The 27,610-nt window shown below is 42.7% G+C and overlaps 1 protein-coding gene across 2 annotated transcripts; it reads left to right on the top strand.

The window, feature by feature from the left end:
- The first annotated feature begins 6,374 nt into the window (after nucleotides 1-6,374).
- SIX4 (SIX homeobox 4) lies at nucleotides 6,375-18,624 on the top strand. 2 transcript variants are annotated; one of them, XM_032344401.1, is made up of 4 exons: nucleotides 6,375-6,452; nucleotides 6,661-7,502; nucleotides 10,228-10,916; nucleotides 14,611-18,624. In XM_032344401.1, the coding sequence occupies exons 1-4, from the start codon at nucleotides 6,450-6,452 to the stop codon at nucleotides 15,405-15,407; spliced, it is 2,331 nt and encodes a 776-aa protein (XP_032200292.1). In that variant the 5' UTR covers nucleotides 6,375-6,449; the 3' UTR covers nucleotides 15,408-18,624. The 2 variants fall into 2 exon arrangements, with proteins under 2 accessions (XP_032200292.1, XP_032200291.1); XM_032344400.1 differs by lacking the exon at nucleotides 6,375-6,452 and having other exon boundaries at nucleotides 6,578-7,502.
- Nucleotides 18,625-27,610: the final 8,986 nt, after the last annotated feature.

Raw genomic sequence — 27,610 nt, 5'->3', positions numbered from 1 at the left:
TTTACTAAAATAGGCAATGCAAATGCTAGGCTGACCTGGAGGCTTATTGTGCGGCTATTGTCTTATTGAAAAAGACCACATCCAAACCAGATACATGACTCAGAGTGAAGCTCTCTAAAAATAAAGACAACTTTGGGTGCCTCGGTGGCTCAGTGGATTAGGCCTCTGCCTTTGGCTCAGGTTATGATCTCAGGGTCCTGGAATCAAGTCCTGCATCGAGCCCTGCATCGGGCTCTCTGCCTGCCTCTCTGCCTACTTGTGATCTCTCTCTCTCTCTGTCAAATATATAAATAAAATCTTAAAAAATAAATAAATAAAATAAAAATAAAGACAGCTTTTTGATCTTTATATTTTAAAAGAATAGGAAACTTCTGGTTAAAGAGTAAATGTGGTCAGTGAGCAAATAAAATTTTTAGCCAAGAGGTGCCTGAATGGCTCAGTCAGTTAAGTGCCTGACTCTTCATTTCAGCTCAGGGCATGATCTCAGGGCTGTGAGATTGATGCCCATATCAGGCTCTGCATTGGGCATGGAGCTTGCTTAAGATTCTTTCCCTCTTCCTTTGCCCTCTACGCTTCTCTTAAATTTTTTTTCTTTTCTTTTCTTTTCTTTTTTTTTTTTTTAGCTAATACTACACTGAGACATCATCCATTAAGTTGGCATTCTTGTTTATTCTTTAATCATGTCCTTGAAAAGGAGACCCTAATCACTTTGTGAATTGTTTTGCCTTTAGCACAAATCTTGACACCAAGGCAAAGAAAGCACTGAAGACTGTGGGAGGAAACACTGCCACCAGCTTTATCCTTTTCCCACGTTGTGAACTACTTATCAGAGAAGAATGGCAGCAACGGCTGACTTGGAACTCTTACTGGACAAGCATCGTTCATGCAGCTGGAGACAGTAGAAAGTAGTGCTTAGAGATCTGGCCTCTGCCTCCAAGAGACCTGGATTCAAGTGTGGTCTTCATCTCTTTCTAGTTGCAGGGCTTCAGGCCTCAGTTTTCCTAACTATAAATCAAGGACAGTATTTGTAAAGATTAAATGTGTTATTTCATTTAAAGTGCTTAGCACAGAGTAAGAGCTCAATAACTGTTAGCCTTTATTAACAGTACTATAAGGACAGTATTTGTAAAGATTAAATGAGTTATTTCATTTAAAGTGCTTAGCACAGAGTAAGAGCTCAATAACTGTTAGCCTTTATTAACAGTACTATAAGAGTAGTAGTATCTAAAGTAGATAAAGTAGAGGTAATGTAATGGGAAGAACTTAGACTCCTCTTAAATGACCCAGACCTGTTTTTGAGCCAAATTTCTTACCCTCCCTTACCTCAGCTACTTTCCTCCAGGTAATACACTTCACGAGGTTGCTACAATTATCAAATTACATAACATGTGGCCCTACTGCAATGCTTTGTACATAATAGAAACTCTGAAATGTATACCATTATTACTTGTAGGGTTCACTAAGAATGATCAGAAAGCTTTGAAGAGGAAAGCCTTCACAGCACCTGACTTCTGATTCAAATGGAACTTCTCAGCCTTTGTAAAAACTACTAAACTATCAGGTTTCCTACAGATATTAAGACAGCAGCAGCCCAACAGTGAACCAACTGGCCCACTATTTCTCTTCCCATATCTGCTCATCTTCTAGCATTACCATGTCTACAGATGCTGTCTTCCTGGGGCAATGTTTCTCTAATGCAGACCCTCCTTTCCTAGCCCCCAGGCTATGGATCCAGACTGGGCTTACCTCATCTTCAGGTGACATTTATTTATTGTTTTGTCCCTTGACTAAAGATAGCATCCTCCCCCCTTCTAATGCAAAACAACTCCTCCCCAACAGGCTTCTGTGTTTCTAATGGGCTTGCCAATCATAGTCCTGGCCCTCTGGCCTACGGGTTGATATACAACCCTTACTGGGCCAATCAGAGATCTTCCCTAGAATTTTTCAAATTGGCATTAAAAGAAAAGCAGGAGAACCCCTGTAAGAAGACAGAAAATGTGAGTTGAAAAATCCTGGGAGCCCTGGTTCCCAACTTCTGGGTAAAACCCTTTGAAAGGCTAAAACTAACCTGATGACAAAAGAGAAGGGGCAAGTGACATGGGACAACAAGTCTTTTAAGTTCAACCAGTTGCATTCCAGGTTTTCACCTTGTTTGGTATCAGATTCCAATAAATTCATCTTTTTGTCGAGTCTAGCTCAAGGAGGGGTTTCTGGCTCCTACAGAAATCTGCAGCACCACCAAAAAGGCAAGAATGCTGCTACACCTGGGAGAGGACTAGAACCGGGCACTCGCTCAGTCTCTGCCAGGATCTTCTCCCTCCACTATCACCCATGAGACTCACTAGGTCACCTTCCCTCCTACCTACTGCTCATCCATGTTCTCCACAGGTAGATAGCTTGGTTACTAAGAACTCCAAGCATTACATCCAAGGCTCCCTCTACCAGTCTTAAATTCTTTTCTTCATTAAAATGTGAAAAACCCCAGAAAAAGGATTCTGAATGCTTTGGTTTGTGGAAAGTGTACATCCCTGGACACTTTGGCTATGTGTCATGGCTATGACATTACACACAGCCTGCTGTGGACTTGGACCACTGGGTGCTTCATGCCGCAGCAAACTGAGCATTCCATTCAAAGGCCTTCAAAATCTGTCCCCAAGATGCCCTTTAAGCTAATCTCCCACCACACAATTATACAAACCCCACAACCCAGACAGACTGAATTACTCAATATTTTCAGAAATATACACATACTTTCATGGCTCCGTGCTCTACTCATTTACTTCCCTCTTCCTCTATCGATCTCTAACCTTGTCCTCTCAAAATTCTTGTCTCTAAAGACCTAGCAAAAAAATCCAGACCCCAGGGATGCCTGGGTGGCTAAGTCATTATGCATCTGCCTTTGGCTCAGGTTATGATCCCAGGATCCTGGGATCAAGCCCCCCATCAGGCCTCCAGCCGCGGGAAGCCTGCTTCTCCCTCTCCCACTCTAACTGTTCGTGTTCCCTCTCTCACTGTCTCTCTCTCTCTCTGTCAAATAAATAAATAAATAAAATCCTGAAAAAAAAAATCCACTCCCTATTGCCCTCATCCTCCCCAAATTAACCTCTTTATCCTCACTACTCCCATACCCTCTACTGTATTTCCTAATGGATGTATTTTATCTCTCCCACCAGATTTTAAGCCCTTCTGAGACCCCAAAATATTCATCTTGCTATCATCTGGTACCTAATATAATAAATTGCACTTAATCAGGACCAAATAAATATTTGGCAAATGAATGATCCTTCAGAAATGCTGACTGCGTATCACCAACTATCGGTCACTAAATAACACTAGATCGCCCCCTCTACCTGGGAAATTACTTTCCAACCTAACTTCTTAATAGTACCAGTACATGAGCTTCAGAAATGGAAAGAGCCCAACACCATACAGTTATATAGGCCTTCCCTCTATCTATCCCTCTACCAAGGCAGCCAAAGTCAGCCTTGAGAAAGGACATCTCTACTCTCGGCAACACCATTAAATATACTCAAGCAAAGAGTAAAAATTTGTGCCAAGCCAGATTTTCTTCAATACATTAAAATAGCAAAAGTTCTCCATATTCGCTCATTGCTATCTTCAGGCTGGAAGGAAAAGATCCAGAAGCAAGCAGGTTGGTTTTCACCCTCACACAACCCCAGCCTCAATTCTGTTTTCCCAAGTCATAACACCCCTTTGGACAGCATATCAGTACAGCAGACTCAAGTGTTTACAGCATGGCAGACGTGGGGAATAGAAGCAGTCAACGATTTCACAAATCAGTTGTAAACCAGTGCTCGGAGATTGACGCCAAGTCTGGTGTTTTCCGTTCCCAAGAAGCTGACCCTGTTGAAGTGGAGGACCTCCGGTCCCACTTCGAATGGCTGCCAGAATGAGCCTGAGGCTCAGCCTGCTAAAGGAATCCAGAGCTGGGGGTTGCATTTCACTTCTGGTTCTACAGGAATCTCCTCCTGGAGCTATACAATACCACTGTAGCTACAGGCTGCAAATTCACAAAAGGTCACTGTTACTTCTATATGATCTGTTGAACTTGGTGCTCTGGAGGCAAAAGATATGCTCAGAAGACATGCAGAAACCCAGTAAGTGGTTTTCCAAATAAAGAAGAGTCCTATGAACTGAACTTGGATCATCCTATAATATAGCCAAATGAGTTTTCATTGGATATATGCAACTGAAAAAGTTTCCTACTTTGCACTATCAGGAGGAAGGTAACAAACATTAACAAACAAATATTTAACAAAGATTAATCATGTGCCAGGTGCTTTTTGGCACACCTTATCTCATTTAATCATCACAACTTTTTATATCAAGTAGCTAATAAAAGGCAGAACTAGGATTAAAACTACGTCTAGGAGCTCCTGGGTGGCTCAGTGGGTTAAGCCTCTGCCTTCAGGTTCGGTCATGATTTCAGCGTCCTGGGATGGAGCCCCACATCAGGCTCTTTGCTTAGCAGGGAGCCTGCTTCCCCTCTCTCTGCCTGCCTCTCTGCCTACTTGTGATCTCTGTCAAATAAATAAATAAAATATTTTAAAAAAACCAAACCTACATCTAGCTAGCTGATCCCCAAGTCCACATTTTTTCCACTAAACCATCCTACCTCCTGTCTACTCTGCTCTGATAAATATGCTTTAAAAATTCAATGAATAAAATGCAGTGTCATATTTTGGATTGGATTGTGAAATAGAAGACAGACATCAATGGAAAAACTGGTGAATCCAAATAAAGTCTACAGTTTGGTTAATAATATTGCAGCAATGTTAATTTGTTTGGACAAATGTATCACTGTAATGTAAAATGTCAACATTAGGGAAAACTAAGTAAAGAGTAGGTGGGAACTCTCCAACTCTTTTCGTGACTTTTCTGTAAGTCAAAATTATTCTAAAAAATTTTTTTTAATTCAAGGAAGTTGTGAATCTCAGATATTGTCCTAAAGCTGGATACCTAACTGCGTATTTCCATGGGGTACAGACCCATGGTCTTTTCTATAACTATGAATTTTTAAATCTGCCAGAGATTTCAGTGCTGTCTTCATTAGGACAGTACAAAAGCAAGTCCAAAATCGAATGACATCTTGGTTGGACAGCAATGAAACAAACCTGTCCACCAAAAACAAAATCTCACCAAGCTGATCATGACAGCAGGTAACCTTAACAGCTTCTTTATAATGTGCTGAAATAGGCAGTTACGGGTAACTGGGAAGCAGAAACAACACAAAGCCACCTTGAAAGATGATGTTAGGACGATGTCATTAAAATGTTGGATTTTGAGAAAGACGACCAGCAGATGGACCTAACTAACCCAAAGAAATCACAGAAGCAGAGATGGGTTCATCCTTTTCTGTGTTAAGACCTCATGCAAACCATAAAAGAGACATGACTGCAAACAGCAGCAGACTCCACCCCCAGGCATTTCACCTCAAACCAGAGGGCAGTCTTCCATCTGTCTGTGCTGCTGAAAGGGCTGCTGATCCTGCATTGATCTCCTGGAAGACACCTGCACTTAGAACTGGTGCTTCCACCAAGAATATCACCACCAGAGAACTATTCATACATTTACATGAAAAATGTCCATACTGAAGACTTAAATTTCCATACTTTATTATAATGTAAAGCTTAGATCTCTTCCACTCTATTCCCTGAGATAAACACATTGATTAAACAGTCTATATCCTTAGTTGCACCCTGTTCAACTTTGTTGTGTTGCCAGACCTCCAGGTGAGTGAACCTTAAATGCCTTTTGAAGGTTTCTTGTTTTTGTCCTTTCAGTGGGCTCTTTATACATCTATTATTCTAAGATATTCAAATATCTCCCCCCTTTTAGTTTATCATAAACCTTTTCCCCTTGGAATATTCCCTAGTGACATTCTATTCTGGACCCTTTTGAATACAAAATCCTTGATAAAGTCATCTTGGAAAGGGAGGTAAAGGGGAAACAGGAACATTTAAAAGCTTCTCAATCGTCTCCTTTGAAATTTTGTCATCAGGATGCTTGACGGTGGTCTCTTTGTTAAGAGTTCAGCATCTGGACCTCAAGGCCACACAATTAATATTCCCGCTGGAATCCTAGGGACTCTCTTTGAAAAAGCCTGTTGTCCAGTTTTCAGGCCACATTAGGTAATTTCCCGCCCAGGAGCATGGCCTAAAAAGAATGTCGGTGTTTCCCTTCAGGTATAGGTGCCTGGGGGTCAGGGGGAGAGGGAAAGGCAAGGGGTGGAGTGGGAGGCGGGTGATCGACAGGGATAGAAACCGTGTCTCCTCCTCCCTCTGAATGTGAAATAGCCAATGAGGTAGCGCGGCCGGGCCGGCCCGGCCGCCAGTGCCATATAGTATGCAGCAACCCGAGGAGTCACGTTGGGGGAACAGCAGAAAGCAGCTATCCTTTTACACTACTTTGCTCTAGCAGCTATCTTAATGGTGACTGCGTGGCCGGGGGGAAACCTGATCGGCCAGATCCAGCCGAAACCGGGAGGGAGGGAGTGGGCTTTCCGGAGGGGGGGAGGAGGGAGGGAGAAGAAGAAGGAGGAGTAAGAGAGGGGGAAAGAAAGAGGAAAAGAGTGCGAGGGAGTGAGGGAGGGAGGAAAATAAACAACAAAAAATGTCCTCTTCCTCCCCCACCGGGCAGATTGCAAGTGCGGCGGACATCAAGCAGGAGAATGGGATGGAAAGCGCCTCGGAAGGGCAGGAGGCGCCCCGAGAAGTGGCGGGGGGCGCGGCGGCGGGGCTGAGCCCCCCGGCTCCAGCCCCTTTCCCCCTGGAGCCGGGGGACGCCTCGGCCGCCGCCGCAAGGGTGAGCGGAGAGGAAGGGGCAGTGGTGGCAGCGGCGGCGGATCAGGTACAACTCCACTCGGAACTTCTGGGCAGGCACCACCACGCCGCGGCCGCCGTCGCCGCCGCCGCCGCCGCCGCGCAGACCCCACTGGCCTTCTCGCCCGACCATGTCGCCTGCGTGTGCGAGGCGCTGCAGCAGGGGGGCAACCTGGACCGCCTGGCCCGGTTCCTGTGGTCCCTGCCCCAGAGCGACCTGCTACGTGGCAACGAGAGCCTGCTGAAGGCGCGGGCGCTGGTGGCCTTCCACCAGGGCATCTACCCCGAGCTCTACAGCATCCTCGAGAGCCACAGCTTCGAGTCGGCCAACCACCCGCTGCTGCAGCAGCTCTGGTACAAGGCGCGCTACACCGAGGCCGAGCGAGCCCGCGGCCGGCCACTGGGCGCCGTGGACAAGTACCGGCTGCGCAGGAAATTCCCCCTGCCCCGCACCATCTGGGACGGCGAGGAGACGGTGTATTGTTTCAAGGAGAAGTCGCGCAACGCGCTCAAGGAGCTCTACAAGCAGAATCGCTACCCTTCGCCCGCCGAGAAGCGGCACCTGGCCAAGATCACCGGCCTCTCCCTCACCCAGGTCAGCAACTGGTTCAAGAACCGCCGGCAGCGCGATCGGAACCCCTCAGAGACCCAGTCCAAAAGGTGAGCGCCAACTTTCCTCCGCCTCCCCTTTTCTCTCCCCCACCCCCTTCCCAGCTTTCTTTTCCTCCAAGTGCTCGCAAACATGGCGCTTACCTTCCCCACCAGCCTGGTCCGGCTGCCCACCTCTCCCCGCCCCCCACCTCTCCCGGACCGGGGGATGGGGGGGCGGCGGTGGCGAGAGGCGGGGGAACCTCCCTCCTTACCCTCCCCCTCCTCCCCCCAGAAGTTTCTCGTCGCCCGCTTAGGTCTCAGTCCCCGCCCCCACCACGGCTGGTCACTGCCGCCCAGTTTCCCACCCCCATCCCGCTGGCTTTGAAGTTGCCACTCTCTCCCGGGTTCTGGCGGGGCGCAGGAGCGTGTGTAGGCGCCGGAAAGGCAGCTCTGGTTGCCGCCAGAGGCCCACGGAGGTTGCCAGCGCGGGCCCGGGTCTGCACCTCCAGCGGGTTACACCGGCCGGGCGTGTGCACGAGCTCCTTCACCCCGCGCCCCGGGTTCGGCTGCCGCCCCCCACCCCGCCCCGCCGCCGCAACCTGCGTTAGAGGTCGCCTTGGCCGCTCTAGAAGAATGAGGGTGTTGGTGGGGGCTAGCGTTTCAGAAGGGGGGTTGGGGACGTCGAGGTTTTATGTGACAGAGTTAATCATTCACCCGGCCCGCTGTGGTTCCCTTCGCGGCCGCGGCAACGTGGGGTGATGGTGCGGGCTGGGCTCTGCCGTGTTTTGAAACCTGATTCTGAACTCCTTCGGATCGGATTTCAGCGCCGCCGGGGCAGTGGGGCTGGAGGGCTTGCTTCCTCGGCCCCCGAACCCTGCGTGGCTCCCTCCTGGGACAGCGATTGGGGGTGGGGGCGCTATCAGCTCCACACCTCCTAGAGTGCCCACCCTGGCGGGTTTGAACTTTTGGGCTGGCAGAGTTTTGGATCCCAACTGGTAGAAAATAGGGTTTCCACCTCTTTGGTGCGTCCTTTCGAGTCAGACACCTGGAGGGTATATTTTGTTTATTGTTGAGCGAACTATGGAGAAGATCGCCTAAAGAGATGGTGTCTCAAGCCACGCGGGCATAGAACAGAAAGAACCCTACAGCTCGAGGTTCTGCGCAGGTTAGGAATTTGGGAGCCGCGGAGCGCGTCCGGGCCGAGCGAAGGTGATCACCCCGCGCATTCCAGCGTCCGCCGCGGTCCGCCCTTGCCGCTCCTGCCCCTGCGCCCCTCCCGGGGCCGGCCGGCTCCGGCGCTCGTCGCCTGAGGCAGGGAGGGAGGCGCTGTGTCCGAGCCGGGCCTCGCGGTAACCAAAACAAAACGCGCACTGTGACTTGCATGCATCCTTCCGCAGACTTTAGAGGAGACCCAGAGGAGGCCTGTTGGTCACCCCGCGCCAGCTTGTGGCAGCGGATCCTGTCGCTCGGAGCTCCGTCGGAATCCTCAGGGCCAGAGGCAGGGGGTGGGGAGCGGGCGTGGCACGCAGGCCAGCTGCCCTGCAGCCCCCACTCCCCGGCTGAGCGCGTTCCCCGTCTCCCTAGCCACACTCCGCCGGCTCTGTACGTCCCCCCGCCCCAACGCCACAACCCCCGCCCCCGGCCCAGTTGCCTGGTTTGGGCCCCTCTCCGGATCTACCTCCCACCCGCACCCCCGGTGAGTCACCCTCGCAGACGGCGACGGCGGCTCAGCCTCAGCTCGTAAATCAAAGCGCTTTCTGCGCTCCTGGCCCCGCAGCCCAAAGCCCGGGTAATCCCCTCCCCTCCCCTTGAAAGCGAACCGACCGCCGGGCACTGCGAGGGACGTGGATCTTCTACGAGGCCAAGTCGCACCACGCTTCCCAGCAGCCCACTAATTGACCCTTTCACCCCCTCCCAGCTTCAGACCAAATGGGAACTCCCACCACTACCCCTTCCCGGATTTGGTGTTTCCCCTTAAGTGAAGGAGTGAGGAACACAGTCCAGCCTGGAGCAGAAGGAATGAGGGTGCTGGGGAAGGGGTTACAAGGCTGCTGAGTGACCCACACCCTTTCCCTCCCACCTCACCAGGGCACTGGATGGTGTATGTTAAATAGGCCCCTATGGCTTCTTTTGGATTCAAAGGCGACTGCACATAACAGTTCTTGGGTTGAAAGTGCCTTTCCTACATCAAGGACAGCCACTTTGTTGAATGAGAGAGTTGTCAGTATGGTGGAGTAGAAGTTTGGGAGCAGGTGAGAAAATGATCTCTTGTTAACTAACTGACAAACAAAACACTTCCCACCTCCTGCTCCTTTGGCAGTTTCATTTCCCTCCAAGATCACACTAATCTGAATTGGTTTTGAGGGGAGGGGAAGGAGTTCCTAAACAGGAAAGACTGACCACTGACCACCTACCTCATCTAGGGAGTTTTTTCTGTGGTGTAGGTAGCAGCGAATTTAACAGGAAGGAATAACTTCAATGCTATAAAAATGTATATACAATTCTCATAGTAAATCCTGTTAGCTGAATTTACATCTTCCAGATCTCTGGACTTTGCCTGAATTTATTATTGGTAAAAATGGTCGGCACAGGAGAGTTTATCTTCCCACATTCTCTGGATGGTCCGAATCTGCTGGAAGGTCTCATAGCTTAAACAGAACCAAAGGCTTCCTGCTCTGCTTTCCTTAAATACTGACTTTAATGGGGTTAGAGGCTGGATTTCTAAACAAATGGCACTATGTAGAACATCATCCCTCTCACCTCTGGAATGTCTTGGTTTTCCCTCTCTCTGCAGTGAGTCAGATGGCAATCCCAGCACTGAAGATGAATCCAGCAAGGGCCATGAGGACTTGTCTCCTCATCCACTCTCCAGTTCCTCGGATAGTGTTGCCAACCTCAGCCTTCCCAGTCACATGGAGCCAGTATACATGCAACAAATTGGAAATGCTAAGATCTCATTAAGCTCTTCTGGAGTTTTGTTGAACGGAAGCTTGGTGCCCGCTAGTACTTCACCTGTCTTTCTTAATGGTAATTCTTTCATTCAGGGACCCAATGGAGTCATCCTTAATGGACTAAATGTGGGGAATACACAGACTGTGTCATTGAACCCACCAAAAATGGCCTCAAACATTGTGAGCAATGGTATATCCATGAGTGACATACTTGGGTCTACCTCCCAGGATGTGAAGGAATTCAAAGTCCTCCAGAGTTCTTCAGCTAACTCAGCAGCCACCACGTCTTACAGCTCCAGTGCCCCTGTGTCATTCCCAGGGCTCATCCCCAGCACTGAGGTAAAAAGAGAAGGTGTTCAAACAGTGGCTTCCCAGGACGGAGGCTCTGTGGTGACTTTTACTACACCCGTGCAGATTAACCAGTATGGCATTGTCCAGATCCCCAATTCCGGAACGAACAGCCAGTTCCTTAATGGGAGCATTGGATTCTCTCCACTGCAGCTGCCTTCTGTTTCCGTAGCCGCTTCACAAGGTAAAAGTCTCATTCGGTACCATAATGCACCAGTGACTGTTTTAGCCAGCTGCTGTAAATGACGCGTTTGGTGAGAGCTATAGATTGATGTTACTCTTCAGGTACCTTACTGGCCGCCACAGCTGCAGAGAGCCTCGGTCTGTCTCTCCTCCTCTGCCACAGCAGTGTAATATCCTGCTTGTTTGGCTCTCTGGCATCATGGAGATGGGCTTTTGTTTTCCTAACAACTGAATGGAAAAATACAGTTCAGAGCAAATCTTGCCAGTTCTACAATTATAGAAATATGATAAGTCAATTGGTGCTTACAGAATAACCCATTGCTTGACATTTTAAGATTAAAAATTAATGATATTGCTAAGAACACAAAATTAGTCTAAGCAATTGGTACGAAATGTGTACACTTTACCTAAGCATTTTCTGTTTGACCAAAAAGTGTTTTAGAAGAGCAAGCTGAAAAGACTGAATCAATTGTGTTTGAATCATGTTCCTCCTATAATTAAAACTAACTGAAAAACTAACTAAAGGAAAACCAGAGGAATGTGTGACTGGGAGTCTGTTGCTCTGCATGTATGCCCACCCCCCTAAATATGTGGGTTTATTTAGGAAGGCAACTATAAGCCTTATTATATATATGTTTGTGACTTGACCAAGGGCAGTATTCTAAAGAAAACACTGATCTGAAATTCAGGAAGCCTGAAGCTGATAGGCCACTTCTTCACTGACTTTAAGCAAGTCTGATGACTCTGTGTCATTTTTTGTGTATAGAAACAGGAATGGTTAGAATCTCAGTGGAGGTGGCAGAGGCCCTTAAACTTAGGAGTAGGTGATGTCAATGCAGGTTTGGCTTCCTGTAAGCGAATCTGAATGTCCAGACTTTTATGAAACCAAAATAAGTAGTTGTTTGCCTTAAAGATCAGCTTCCTATAAAATGGCTTTATCCAAAAAAATAACCGTTTATGCACAACTTTTTTTGTTTTCACAACTATGATCTGCTTCAGTTTATAGGAGGCATTAATGGAAAAAATGTTGTTGAACACATTTCATTCTGTAGAATCAATTATCAGGTAGAAGGGCAGTAAAAACACAAAACTCCTGAAGCACAACATGTATTTATTCATTGTTCCAAGTTCTGGAAAGGATTAAGTCAAGTCACTATCTGACCTAAGGCAAAAATATGGAAACCACAAGGAAAGTCAAAGTGCTTCATTTTATAGTAATTTAATGTGGATCTAACCCCTTTTTGTCTTTTCAGGAAATTTCCAAAACAGTAGGTAACATTTTAAAGACAACAAATTTGAGCAAAAAGTATGAGATGTACATTGGGGAAGAAGAAAAAAGCAAAAATAGTTTTCATACGTAATCTAGAAATATGCTACCATAGAAAATCATTGCAAACTAACAGCTAATTTTTAAAATGGGACATTTAATGTGAATAAGAATAGCATTTTCAGTTAAAAAATCTAAGATCAAATGACAGAGCTGTCAATCCTTAGACTGTCTGTGTGCATTAAAGGCCTAAGTTTAACCACATGGGTCCAGGAAGTAACGTTCCTTTAGAGTAATTATGGACTGCAGGTCTCAATAAAGCATTTAGGGATTCAGGCTTTCTCAAAAATGGATACTGAGGCTTGCTTTAAAATGTGCAGACAACGGAGATTATCCTTCAATAATTAGTATTTATATGGAAATCCAGAATATCTACATCTTTTACTCACTTTATAATCTCAGAAAATAAGGGGTGTTTTCCTTACCATCATTACAAAGTTAGGCTTTTCACCTATGTCCTTTTTCATTTGGATTTTTTTAACTGATTTTGAAATTATTGTCCAGGTTATAATTCAGGTGCAGTTACACTTAAATATCAAGTTTTAGATCACATCTGCTTTTCTTCCTTCATTCACATATGCTATAATGTCTACATGTTCAAAATTATTTTATTTATATATTTCAGTAGCTGTTGGGGAAAATGTCCTGTCATATTATTTATGGTTCTCAAAAAATAACTAATCATTTTGTTCACATATACATAGGCAAATACTTTCATAATGCGTAACACATAACAAAATAAATATTTCAGATGATTTTGCTACAGTTTAGCAGCCAGCAGGAATTTTAAAGCATACTTAAGTTGAAGTCAAATAAAAGCCTTTTCATTTGTTTGGCCTGGAACAAACATTTATGTTAGGGAAGAGCCCAGACGTACATAGAAATGTTTTTATTAACACCAATATTTCCACGAAGAGTACTTTCTAGTGGTTAAATCTTTTTTAAAGCTTAAATGCAATCTTTTCTTTTTTTTTTTTCATTTAAAGACATTTCTTTGAATTTAAGATGCTTAAAAAGTGTTTGGAAGACGTATAAACAGCCCTGTGACATTTATCAATATAGGTGGTAATATATTATTAAAAATTGTTCTAATTATTTGGTAACAGTTATTCTAATTCAAGAAGGGATATGTTTCAGGTGAATTACCTTTAATATTGAGCAGTTTTCTCAAAATAATAGTTTACTGAACATCTAATTTGAGATCAGAGTAAACAACCCATCCGAATTATTCTGTCACAAAATTCCCTCAGGTCCACCTTTCTTATAGCGGCAGGATCGTTGCCATCATTTTACTGTGTCTGTGTAAAGACTCAAAAAGAAAAGTGTTTTATTTCATAGCAGGAGTGAGGGGAAGGGTCTAATTCATCTCCATGGTCTGAGTTACCTCATTTTTGAACATCTTCTCAGCTTTCCATTTATGTTTCTTTTTCTGCTTCTGCTCTCTGTAGACCACTATAGTGAGAGCCAAAAATACGAACCTTTTAGAGAAGCATTAGCTCTAGTTATTTACATTAATCTGTAATTTTAGAAGTACACTTTATCATTAATTTTTCCTATCACCACAATCCTGAAAATCCAGAACTGGCACAACAAAAGAAAAAGCTATTGAATATTTTGTTGACATTACTTTATGGTTAGTTTGGTGAAAGTTTGAAACTTGTCTGTACAGGTTTATATGGTTAACTTCAAGCCCCAGGGCAACTCATTTTACAGGGATTTTCTACATTTCTATTTATGTCGGTTACTGAGCTTGTCTTTTTTTTTTTTAAAGATTTTATTTATTTATTTGTCAGAGAGAGAGAGGGAGGGAGAGTGAGCACAGGCAGACAGAATGGCAGGCAGAGGCAGAGGGAGAAGCAGGCTCCCTGCCGAGCAAGGAGCCCGATGTGGGACTCGATCCCAGGATGCCGGGATCATGACCTGAGCCGAAGGCAGCTGCCCAACCAACTGAGCCACCCAGGCGTCCCCTGAGCTTGTCTTGAACAAAGGCATTTTATTTTGCATTTGTGTTTTCTAGTTCTTACTGGCAGAGCTAGGTACAACTGTCAACTGATTGAGAGAAATCAAGTTGGTAATAATGATCCAGAAACTTGACTGAAACTAGAACTTGGAAAAAAGGGGGGGATCACACTTGGTTTCTAAACCAGTAGTTCTCACTCCCACTGTGTCATCAGACTTGGGAGTTTAAAATACACCTGTTCTAGGACTTACTGAGTCAGATTTTCAGGAGTAGAGCCTGGGAATCTGTACTTTTAAGTGCTCAAGGTGATTCTGCTGAACCTGAGAAAAATTGTGTGTGTAAAAAGTATCCTTTTTTCCCTTTCCTTACCAATTTCATCAATGATAATCTGTACTTTATTTTTTTTAGGTAATATTTCAGTAAATTCAAGCACTTCAGATGGGAGCACATTTACAAGTGAGTCTACCACAGTCCAGCAAGGAAAGGTTTTCTTGAGCTCTCTTGCTCCCAGTGCAGTGGTATACACTGTTCCTAATTCAGGCCAGACTATAGGATCTGTTAAACAGGAGGGCTTGGAGAGGAGCCTGGTATTTTCTCAGTTGATGCCTGTCAATCAGAATCCACAAATAAATGCAAACCTGTCTTCTGAAAATATCTCGGGGAGTGGCCTCCATCCATTGGCCTCCTCATTAGTTAACGTATCCCCAACTCATAATTTTTCCCTGACTCCCCCTACCTTACTAAATCCCACTGAGCTAAACCCTGACATTGCTGAGAGCCAGCCAATGTCTGCACCTGTGGCAAGCAAGTCTACTGTGACATCTGTCAGCAACACTAACTATGCAACTCTTCAGAACTGTTCCCTCATTGCTGGTCAAGATCTGTTGTCAGTCCCCATGACCCAGGCTGCCCTTGGGGAAATTGTTCCTACGGCTGAAGACCAGGTGGGTCACCCTTCCCCAGCAGTACACCAGGATTTTGTCAGAGAACATCGCTTGGTTCTGCAATCAGTAGCTAACATAAAAGAGAATTTCTTAACAAATTCTGAGGGCAAAGCCACAAGCAACTTAATGATGCTGGACTCAAAATCCAAGTATGTCCTAGAGGGCATGGTCGAGACTGTCTGTGAAGAGCTGGAAACAGACAAAAAAGAGCTTGCCAAGCTCCAAACTGTCCAGTTGGATGAAGATATGCAAGACTTATAAACTTGAGTTCCCGCCCACCCCTCCACCCCCGCCCTTTTTTTCTGGCATCAGCAGACAGATCTTTTCATGAAGCCCTGAGGACATAAAGCATTTTCCCATTTACAGGGAAACACTGGTTTTGTGAGTAAATGCATTCGAGGGACTGGATTGATCTGCATGAAGATCACAGTTAAATATACAAGAGTAGAACTGCGTTGCCGCAGCTGCTTCGTTCACGAATGTTCTCTCTTAAATAGATGGAGACAAAGGAACAAGATGAAATATACCAAGTCAAAGTATCATTTGGTTGACTTAATATAATTCTAAGGTCAAATGGAACTCTATAGTTCTTTAAATTTAAACTGTATACACCTGACATTGGCTTTAGAAACAATACAGTTATTTTTTGTTTACTTTTACTCCATGGGCATTGATGAGGTTAAGAAGCATAAATGGTACTCCGCACTATTGTAAGGGTTTATTTTTGAATATATGCATTTCTGTTTTTCAGCCTTTTTTGTGAAAGTCTTGGTTTGTCTTTACACATTTCCAAATGTGCTTGCTAATAGTCCAGTGGGGCTGAGAAAGTTTGCAACTCCACTAAAAACGCTGAAACAAACTTCAGTATGAGTGTAAATATATTAGTCCTCTAAGCCAGGATTTGAGGAATTACAGTGAATTTTATTTATGCTGTATATGTTTCTCTTATACTTCAGACACTATGAACTGAAAAGAAAAATGTTTTCTTACTGTTTAATTTATTTTTATTGCTTGAACAGGAAGTGAACATAGTTATTTCCAACAAAGTTTTACTTTTTGTAGGATTTTAAAAGTGATGATTTTTATCAGGAGTCTATTATGGTCAATATTAATAACACTGAAACAGGCAATCTAACTTCCAATATTGGAATTTTGGTACTTTTTTTCACATCCTTGTTCTTTATTTAGCAACTCTGATTCATTTAAATATGTTTTCTATAGAATTCTATGTGCCTTTTTACCTTGTGGCCTTTTAATTATTCTTAAGGTACAGAAGTGTCAACAAAAGCACTGATGGCTCTTTTCTATCTAACAGGGTTATTTTCACCACAAAATTGCTTTAAATCTGCAGAATTAAGTTTCGCTTATGTAATTACATACATTTATGATGTAAATGGATGATCAACTGATACATTGTTGATGCTTTTCATTACGACGAAAATAACAATCATAGATTACCATGTAAAATGAATTCTGTAGACTATGAAAACAGCCTTTTTAAACTACAGAAAGAATTATGTAAATTCTCTGGAGCAAAACTCTGCCCTGATGAAACTTAGTTCTAGGTGTTTTGAATCAGTTGTTACATGATGACATACAACGGTTACTTGCACTATATTATCATGTCTTGTTTAAAAGTAAATCTTTTGGGGTTTCTTTGAGAAGCTTGCTTGATAATGTTGTGAGCTGTGGTTATAGTTTCTGTCTATCAGGACCGAACACAAAATGGAGTAATGCAAATACATTTAGGTAGGGAGTGAAGTCTTTTGGTGACTGCAAAGCAAGAAATGGGAGAAAATGATGTCTTCGAAGATGACTTAAAGTCATCGAACATAAAGCTGTTACCAGTCTTGCTCTCTTCAAGATCAGAACAAAGAGTATACTCTTGATCCCAACAGGCCCATCCGCTAAGCATGTTGAATAAGGGCCATAGAGGACTTCGCTTTTCTTGTTATTCCAAATGGAAATCACAGACGTAGATGAAGAGCCCTATCAAGACTTCTTCCCATCGTTTCGTTAAAGAACTTAGATTCCCCCCCCTTTTTTTATGGAATTAGTGAATGTTCTTAAACTGCTGAAACTACAGTTTTTCGTCTTTTTTTTTTTTTTAACAGTCAGGTGTTTTAGAGTTCTCTTCCACTCCATCACTCCTTACTCAGCTTGTTTTTTGTTGTTGTTGTTTTTTGTAGGTGTGTGCTGATCATGTTACTGAGATTAATTATATGGCTCTGTAGTGTAGTTTACATGAAGATGATGTTTTTTCACTTGATGGCTGCAGATATCGAGAGTTTTGGTTCATTATTTTACAATACTGATCTAATAAGGGAAACAGGAAGATTTAAAAAGTTATATATATAGCATATAAATAACTGGAAAAGTTTCATATGTCTTCCAAAAATATAATAAGCCTCTCTTTTATTCACAATTCTTCCTCTTTTTTTCCCTTAAGAAAAAGGAAAGATAGCACAAAGCTTAAGACTTACCTAGGAAATCCATTCATACTCCTAACATGATGTAATTATACCCCTACAATGACTCCAGGTAGCTACACAATATACCAGGTAAGAATCAATGCACATTATAAAGAACTTACTGTTCTTTTCTATTCTTTCAGTAAAATAAGGGCCAGTTGGTTTATAGCCCATACATATGTGAATGAAATAAGATAAACCCCATGATCTCCTTGCACAGAATTGCAAATGTTTTTTTGCAATACCAAGGGCCAGACTTAGAACCCTTGGAGTTCATGTGGCAGACTTTCTCTTACATAAACCAATGCTTGAAGATGCTGCAAATGACCCTCAAATGATCCCCAAAGAGGAATCAGAATGGGGTAAAAACTCTCCCTACAAACCCCAACCCCTGCTGCTGGCTGTAGGATTTTTGGTGTGAGGCTCTCGATGCACTCGATGCCAGAATGTGGCATTTAGCTCTTAGTTACAGCTAGTAAAGAACAGTTTTATCATTTAAAGAGGCGGTGCATTTGTTCCTCAAGCAAGCAAGAACACCTGTGTTGTAGTGTTTCCTAGCTCGTGTATATTTATAGTAATGAAAAGACTGACTCGTACACATGTTTCAGTGCCTTTCTTGTGTTATGAAAGGCAAGTAGACGTTATAGCCATAGGTAAAAATGTGTAGTTAAATTGCACACTGACCTTAAATCTCCCTGTATATGCCCGTGCATCTTGCATGTCAAAAGTTGGATTATTGGGCATGTGTTGCAGCCTGCCTGCTACATGTTAGGCAAGTGTGCATTAGTACATAGTCAGAAGTTATTCATTCTTTTACAATGTTTTGGACAGATCATCTCATCATAAAAATATAAATAATTCAGGACATTTGTGGGGAAAAGAATTACATTTTACGAAAGATGTTTCTAAGTCTTCCTAGAACTTAGATGATAGAGCCTAAGAGTTATTTTGTATCTAGTTGATACATTTCATGTTAATTTAATATTACAACCATACATTTTATTAATCAAAATTATGTAGCATGTGACTCTCTTGGCTTTCAGGGTTCTCAATTTTTGTTCTTTTGTTGCATGTACTGTATGTTTAGAGGAGACCGGTTATATACTCAATATGGTTTTACTGTGCCTTACACAAAGAGAAAATCTATTCAGAATGTATATCACGGGGTGGGGTAACAGATTCTCTACTGCACTGTTAGGTGATGGCACACAGAGCATGTCCCAGAACATTTCTGTGCTTAATTACCCAACCAAAGAGATCTAAAGTATGTATGTTGTACTGTAATAGGGGTTTATGCCTGGACAATTAAGTGTTTTATTTGTTTTCTGAAATGATGTGAACTTATTTTTCTAAACACTATGCTAAATAAACTTTATATTTATACATACATTGTGTTTAAAAGTTCTTTATCCCTGGGGCACCTGGGTGGCTCAGTGGGTTAAGCCTCTGCCTTCGGCTCAGGTCATGATCTCAGGGTCCTGGGATCGAGCCCCATATAGGGCTCTCTGCTCAGCAGGGAGCCTGCTTCCCCCCTCTCTCTCTGCCTGCCTCTGCCTACTTGTCATCTCTCTCTGTCAAATAAATAAATAAAATCTTTAAAAAAAAATAAAAGTGGGGGGTAGGGAGGAGAGAAAAGAAGGGAAAAAGAAAAACAAAACCCACACAAACATTTCATAGACTAGCAGGCCCAAGGACAACGGGAGTCATTTTAGAACAGTCTCTGTTGGTTTTTGTGCAAAATTATGCAATTTGCTTAATGGTATTGCTTACCCCAAGCTAAATGATTAGATTTCATCCTCTTTAATGTAAAAAAATGTTTCCTATTCATCTGGATATTCCACAATCTGACTCTCATACTCTATAAGGTGTAGTGGAATTAAATTCCATGATCCAAAGGCCTTTCTATTCCTACCCTTACTGGATGAGCTCGATATAATGCATCTTTCAAACATTCCCATCAGCCGAAGTCTGGTCACACTGCCCTTCGGTCCACCAGTGCACTGACCTGAAGTTACGGACTCTGCTGCACCACTGAAGACTCAGTCCTGCTACAATTTGATTCCACCTTTAAAATTACATAATCTGGGGCGCCTGGGTGGCTCAGTGGGTTGGGCCTCTGCCTTCGGCTCAGGTCATGATCCCAGGGTCCTGGGATCGAGCCCCGCATCGGGCTCTCTGCTCAGCGGGAGCCTGCTTCCCCCCTCTCTCTCTGCCTGCCTTTCTGCCTACTTGTGATCTCTCGCTTTCTCTGTCAAATAAATAAATAAAATATTAAACACACACACACACAAAATTTTCAAAAAAAAAAATTACATAATCTCTGAAGAGGTGTGCCTCCCACACTAAATTAGAGGGGTTTGGATAAGGGAGATTGATACCAACTGTACAATCGTGTTACAAAACCAGTTAAAGGCATCAAATTAATTTCAGGTATGTCTCAACTTTTTTTATGTTCTTGTCATTCGCTTCACTTTTTTAGCGATTTTCTATGTAGCTGAACCAGTTGAAGTGGATAGTGTCTCAGTGAGTCTAGGGTCAGAGTATTGTGGAGTGGTTACATTTTATAACATCTTAACCAAACAAATATTTTAAAACATTTGACAGGTCACTGACCTACTTCAAACATTTGTGGCTCTGCAGAATCTAGCAAACTAAATAAAAACCCTCAAGGGGAATTCAAGACTTTCATCCCCCTCTTCCTGCTTCCCTAAAGAAATAATAAATGTGGAGTGCCCGGCTGGCTTAGTCAGTAGAATATGTGAGTCTTGATCTTGGGGTCATGAATTCAAGTCCCACCTAGGGTGTAGAGCTTACTTAGAAAAAAATAATAAATGTGGAAATTTATCTTTACACCATCACATTTTCAGAAAGTAGATAGTAAATAAATATAGATTCAGATAATGGCCAGTACTACAAAGTCCTTAACAGGGTAATGAGATTGAGCACGGGGAATGGTGGAAGCGGAGACACACATTACATTCATCGGGTCAAGGAAAGTCTCAAGGAAGTAAACTTTCAAGAAAGAGGTATGAATGATGAGAGGGAACCAGCCCACAAGACTTAGAAAAAAATAGCATTCCAGACGCAGGGAACAGCAGGTACAAAGGCCCTGAGGGAGGAGCAGAGTGGCTGGATCACAGTGTGAACCCTAGGGGTCATTTAGAAGGAGATCCAGCCAGAGAGATAAGCAAGTAGGTGCCAGATCTCAAGTAGAACTTTATTGGTCTGTGCTAAATAGTTCGGATTTGAGTCAGAGAACCAAGGATTGCTATAACCTGATTTACACTTTAAAATGTCATTCTGCCTTTTTTTCGGAAGACAGTGTTCTCCGAAGCCATTCTTGTGAGGGAAGGAATTAGGAAATTATGTCATGTTGTCCTAAGCTCTTGGACAGGAAATACTTCAGGAGCTGTTGAAGCATGTATGGCAGTTTTTTTCCTAAATGTCTCCAGAATTTTGTGCTCTTGAAGCCTTTTGTCTGTTCTGCCTCTCGCTGTTAGCCAAAGCTGCCAGTTTCCTGCTAGGATTGTCCCAGTCTGAACCTGTGCCCTGAACTCCATTCTGGTAGATCCAGTTCCCTAATGGATATTTTCAGAATGTCCCAGTCATCTATGACTCTACATGTGAAAAATTTAAACTATTATCTTTGCTTTAAGCCTGTTTCTCACTCGGTGCTCCTCATTCTATAGCAGCACTTATTTACCCACCGGCCAAGTCAAAAATCTGGGACTCACCCTGGAGTCTTCTCTCCCTTTATTCCCACCCCCTCCACCAGATCACTACATCTCTCCATGGCTGCTCTTTTACTGTCTCTTGAATCAATTCCTTCCCCTACATTTCTAGAGTTACTGCCATAGTTTAGGCACATACCGCTTTTGTTGTTGTTGTTTGTTTTTTAAAGGTTTTATTTTTAAGTAATCGCTACACCCAACATGGGGCTTGAACTCACAATCCCGAGATCAAGGGTCTCATGCTCCACTGACTGAGCCAGCCAGGCGTGCTGCCATTTACCTTTTCTTGACTGAATTATTACAACTGCCTCCTATCTGGTATCTCAGTGTCTGGTCCTCATTCCAGGCTACATTACAATCACATTCAGTTGCAACTTTCAGAATTCAAGACCTATTTCAGCCTTGCTTTCCACTTTAGAACTTTCAATGGTCTCCACTGTCTATGAAATAACATTTATTTATTTTTTTAAAAGATTTTATTTATTTATTTGACACAGAGAGAGAGAGCATGAGCTGGGGAACAGCAGGCAAAGGGAAAGGGAGTGGGAGAGCTCAGGGGTGCTGAGCAGGGAGCCCCATGCGGGACTCAATCATGAAGCCCCTGGGATCATGAGCTGAGCCAAAGGTAGATGCTTAACGACTGAGCCACCCAGGCAGCCCTGAAGTACCATTTAAACCCCTTAACAGAGGCGCCTGGGTGGCCCAGTCTGTTATGCATCTGATTCTTGGTTTTGGCTCAGGTGGGGATCTCAGGATCATGAGATCGAGGTGCGTATCAGTCTCCACGCTGAGGGCGGAGTCTGCTTGGGATTTTTCTTGTTCTCGCTCACTCTCTAAAATAAATAAATAAATCTTCCAAAAAGTAAAAAACCAAACCCCTTTAGATACAAAGCCCCCAAGATCCAGGCCCTCCCTCTCTGTCTAGTCACATCTGTTGCCCAAAGGGACAAGGTCCTTTCTACCCAATCTCCAAGACTCACTAGACATCACTAGCAGAGCTAGTGCTCCAGCAAGCTCCGTCTCACCCCCATAACCAGAATGTTGTGTGGCCCATTCTGTGATTTGACAAGGATTTATGTCTTCCTTAGTGTAGCACCTATCAAAACATTATTATGAGTTTGCTTCTCTGCACTTTTGTCTCTGTTTCTCTGGCATTCAGTATAATGGAGAAGAGTAGGCATTTAAAAAATATTTGTTGAATCAACAGTTACTCTGTTATCCTTTCCTTTAAATCATTTCACTTGCTCTGGAACAAGGAACTGCATTGCTAGGGCCCCTGAGTGGCTCAGTCAGTAGAACATGTGACTCCTGATCTTGGGGGTGTGAGTTCAAGCCCCGCATTGGATGTAGAGATTACTTAGAAAATGATAAAATCTTTTTAAAAAAAAGAAACTTCATTGCTAAACTAGTTAAAGCATTATCCCTATTTAGAGCACACAAAAAAAATAAAAATAAAAATAAATCAATACGTTGAAGGGTTGGGCCCAAAAGTGGTTCTTTGAATCTTCTAGCATTAGTGGATGGTCTTTATGGTCATTATTTTCCTTACTGCTCCAAGGTTTTTTTCCACTTACTTCCAAACGGAGGCTGGGTTCCAGAAGATAGAGGTTGGCTAAAGTTTGACAGACAAGTGGGCCATTAGCACAAAATACAGTCACTAAGCCTTTTTAGATCAATGTTTCAAAATAGCCATGATGTACAGAAAAGCTATTTATACTTATGTATAGATATACCTTCTAAAAATATTCTCTCTGTGGATGTATTCCTATTACTTGTATGTGAACTGAGTAGATGTCTAAAAAGTCTATGAGGAATAGTAAATGGAACATAGAGTTTTAGACATCAGGAAATCTGGATTCTGATTAGCTTTTAGATTTGGGAAACATTAATTCACCACTATGGAACCTATTATTTTCCATTGAAATGGGTATGTTAGGTATCCTTATATTTGAGATCCATGTCACTTTAAGAAAAGAAAAAGGTTAATAAAATGTATTTCCTCCCCCACTGCACATGTTAAGAAGATCAACTCAATTACAGAATAAAAATACACTGTCATCTGCAGAGGACTACAGTTGTAAGATAAAATAATGACTACTAAGGTCAATGACCTGCGACCCTCCAGGATTATTTAGAGGTGTAGAGAGGAGGCAGGTCTGGCTCTATACACTTCCACATTCTTAACATGTATCTTCTCTGCCCCCTAAGTGTTCTGCCCTTCTCTCACAGACTGCCCTACCTCCCCAAACACCTTAAGTGATAACCCTGGTGTAGGTGCTTAACAGTGTAAGATAAAATGAACCCAACCCCCTGACCCCCACGATTTTGCTTTTTTTTTTTTTTTAAAGATTTTATTTATTCATTTGACACAGAGAGATCACAAGTAGGCAGAGAGGCAGGCAGAGAGAGAGAGAGGAGGAAGCAGGCTCCCCGCGGAGCAGAGAACCCGATGCGGGACTCGATCCCAGGACCCTGAGATCATGACCTGAGCCGAAGGCAGCGGCTTAACCCACTGAGCCACCCAGGCACCCAACTTTTTTTTTTTTTTTTTAAACTTCTCCCCTCTTTCTGGGAATTTGCATTTTACGGAAGGCTTTTATTTATTTTTTATTTATTTATTTTTTTTTTAGATTTTATTTATTTATTTGAGAGAGAGCGAGAGTAAGAGATAGCATGAGAGGGGAGAAGGTCAGAGGAAGAAGCAGACTCCCCATGGAGCTGGGAACCCAATGTGGGACTCGATGCTGGGACTCGCGGATCATGACCTGAGCTAAAGGCAGTCACTCAACTAACTGAGCCACCCAGGTGCCCACGAAGGCTTTTAAAGACACAAAAGAGCCAAGCTATTTATCATATTTATCATAAATGATATTATCATATTTATCATAAATGATAAATCTCAGATTAATAAAACTGAGCAAGGTGTTCCCTTTTTCTAAGAGCAGTAGATGTGTGTGTGTGTGTGTGTGTGTGTGTGTGTGTGAAGTTGGGAATAGGAAGAGAAGGATAGATGAGCAGAAGAAAAGAGAGAATATCTCCATTTCTCTTCTTTGTGTGCTTTATTTCCCTACTGGATATCTAGGACTAGAGAGTGGAATTTGAGCTGTTGGATTCTCTGACAACAATTAACAGTGTAGTTTTTCCCCACACCCATCTTATCCAGAGCTTGAGATATTTCCTTCAAGAGAATTCATGCATTGAAAAGTCATTAGCTGTAGTGAAACCATAAAAATTAGCTATAGAAAAACAAAGGTTGTTCTGGGTTTTTCCTGTTTTGTTTTGCTTTTTAAGATGTGAGCTATAGGGGTGCTTGTGAGGGCTCGGTCAGTTAAGCATCCAACTCTTGATTCCAGCTCAGGTCATGGTCTCAGGGTCTTAATCAAGTCCAGAATTCAGCTCCAGACTCAGCGTGGAACATGTTTAAGATTCTCTCTCTCTCCCCCTCTCCCTCTGCCCCTTCTCTCTTACACCACTTGCCCCACCCTGCTTGCTCTCTCATAAATAAATAAATAAAGAGCAAGCTTTGGGAATATAAGAGGAGGGCACCTACGTGGCTCAGTCAGTTGGGTGACTGACTCCTGGTTTTGGCTCAGGTCATGATCTCAGGGTCCTGGGTTGAAGCCCCACAACTGACTCCGTGCTCTTTGGGGAGTCTGCTTCAGGATTCTCTCTCCCTCTGCCCCTTCCCCAGCAGGCTCGCTCTCGCTCTCTCTCGCTCTCTCTCTCTCTCTCTAAAATAAAGAAGGCTTTAAAAAAAAAAAAAAAAGATGTGAGCTATATAGGAGATGTGCCAAAGAAAACTCAAAATATACATTTGGTTGAAATTAGGGAATTTAATACAAGTTTGTGTTCATTTTTATTTATTTAATAAATACATTCTTACTGTGTTCTTTAAAAGATGGATGGCCTTGACTATCTTACTATAAATGTATTACTCATTCCTTGGCAAATTTATTTTGTTAGCATTTAATGGGAGAAAAAAGATGATTGAAATCTTGCCCCTGCATGAATAACCATTAGTGCTCTTAATTCTAAAGTGATGAAGGATCCTATCTCAATCATCCCAGATCGATTTTCCAAAATCTCTCCAATAGACACATAATAGTTATCAGAATACATACAGTCTCCAAGAGTCCCTTACTTCTAGTCTCACTATACAGTCATATTCTACTGTCTTAACAAACACGCATCTCTCTTCCCAAGGACAAGCACAGATTTTCACATCAGTAGCAAGTTGATAGTGTTGTAACACTGAGCTCCTAGTATGAGTGAAGCTGTGTTAATATAGGATTTGTGTTTTTCCAAGGAGGAATAAATCAGGTTAGAATTTGCCTTTATTTTATTTTAATGGTGCATATTAACAATGTAAATTAAATGAATGAACAAGACTGGGTCTCTAGGTAAAGTATCGAAGGTGAAAGAAGGTGAAAGACTATCAAACACTTTAAATTCCTAAGAAGCACTCTAAAATACATGAGCTATTGAAATGTTAAATACAAAGCATTTCTGTTTATCACAGCAGATCCCCGTATGGCTCCTACAAGAAAATATTTTCTAAGCTATTATAAGGGCTATAAATAAAGCTGCCTTTTAAATTTTTTTTCCTGTACTCCAAATTTTTCATTAATTCACACTAACAGACCTCTTTTCAGTCTTTGCTAGTTAGGTTTCTCCATGAAAACTGCTAGATGTGTCTGTAAACCAAGGTAATTTTAATAAAGAAAAGGAAACAGTTAAGTGCAACCTTTGATATAATACCCTAAATACTACTTTATATGCCTAACAATTGTGTTACCTTACATGCATACTCCCTCCCCCCAGAGGTCTGGGGGAACAGAAGTCATAGATGCCCACTGTTGGTTTTCACCGCTGTGAAGAATATGGCAACATTCAGCAGAGATTTGTGCTTCCGGGTGCCAATTCGATGAAGTACAAATCTTGGCAATGACAATGCACTTGTATATAAACATAAGACCAAGCTTGTGGTTTGGGCCCAAGTTCCTGTACCAAAGGCCAAAGTTGTGCTGAAGGACCACTTTCAGCCTCTGGAAACATCAGGAACCCTGAAAAGCTCCCAAAGCTCTGCTTGAATCAGTTTATATAATTTTTTAAAGACTTGTTTATATATTTGAGAGAGAGAGCACACAAGCAGAGAGAGAGGGAGAGAAAGAATTCTCAAGCAGACTCCCTACTGAGCGCAGAACCCAACGTGAGGTTCAATCCCAGGACGCTGAGATCATCACCTGAACTGAAATCCAGGCAGATGCTTAACTGACTAAGCCACCTAGGTGCCCCCAGTTTACTTAATTTAAACCAAACCTCAGCATTCACAGGTCAAGTGCTAGGCTCGTTACCGGGGACTCAAAGATGGAGAGGCCACCCTCTAAAAGTTAAGAACTAAGTTAAGTGAATTAATAGGGACTTACAAATTATCCCAGCTAAAGAACTACAAAAGAAGTATGTAGAACATATCCAGAAGCACTGTACAAGACCCAAAATTCAGAGATATTTTGTATTTTAAAAATGTATTTCAAGGGGCACCTGGGTGGCTCAGTCAGTAAAGCATCTGTCTTCAGCTCAGGTCACGATCTCAAGGTCCTGGGATCGAGTCCTGAGACACCGTCTCCCTGCTCAGCAGGGAGCCTGCTTCTCCCACTCTCTCTGCCTGCCACTCTGCCTACATGTGCTCTCTCTGTGTCAAATAAATAAATAAAATTTTTAGTAAATAAATAAAAAATGAAAAATAGAGTAGTCTGGCAGGGCAGAGAGAAAGAATGTTCTAGATGGGAGATACAGCTTTTCTAAGAAGGATTTTAAACTTCAAAGGCAATGGGTCATCATGAAAAGCATTATTAAAAAAAACTTCTCTTTTTATTATTGCAAGAAAGATTACTTCCTTTAGAAAACACAGGACACAAAAATCTTATACATAATCCCATCACCTGGAGATAATAACAGCTAACATTAAATATATATTTACTATTTGCTAAGTACGCTTCCAAGTGCCCTTACATGTGTTGCTTCCTTTATTCATTAAAATAACCCTGTGAAGTAGGTATAATTACAATCCCAGTTTTGCAGGATACTGAAGCACAGAGGACACAAGTAATTGTCCTAAATGTTCATAGCAAGTAAGTAGCTGAGCTGGCTCCAAAGCATGACCCTCCTTTTGTCTAATTAAAAAAATTATTAATTTCTTTTTAAAGTTTTTAATTGGGGTAAAAAAATACATAAAACTTACCAACTTCAATTTTTTGAAGAA

Source organism: Mustela erminea, chromosome 5 (genome assembly GCF_009829155.1).
Source record: "Mustela erminea isolate mMusErm1 chromosome 5, mMusErm1.Pri, whole genome shotgun sequence".
In the NCBI taxonomy this organism is placed as follows: Eukaryota; Metazoa; Chordata; class Mammalia; order Carnivora; family Mustelidae; genus Mustela; species Mustela erminea.
Note: the sequence above shows the minus strand (reverse complement) of the source record. Positions and strands in the feature narration are given on the sequence as shown.

Coding starts and splice junctions, on each gene's coding strand:
- SIX4 (XM_032344400.1), top strand. CDS start 6,634: ATGTCCTCTTCCTCCCCCACCGGGCAGATTGCAAGTGCGGCGGACATC. Junction 7,503..10,227: donor TCAGAGACCCAGTCCAAAAG/GTGAGCGCCAAC, acceptor CTCTCTCTGCAG/TGAGTCAGATGGCAATCCCA. Junction 10,917..14,610: donor TTCCGTAGCCGCTTCACAAG/GTAAAAGTCTCA, acceptor TATTTTTTTTAG/GTAATATTTCAGTAAATTCA.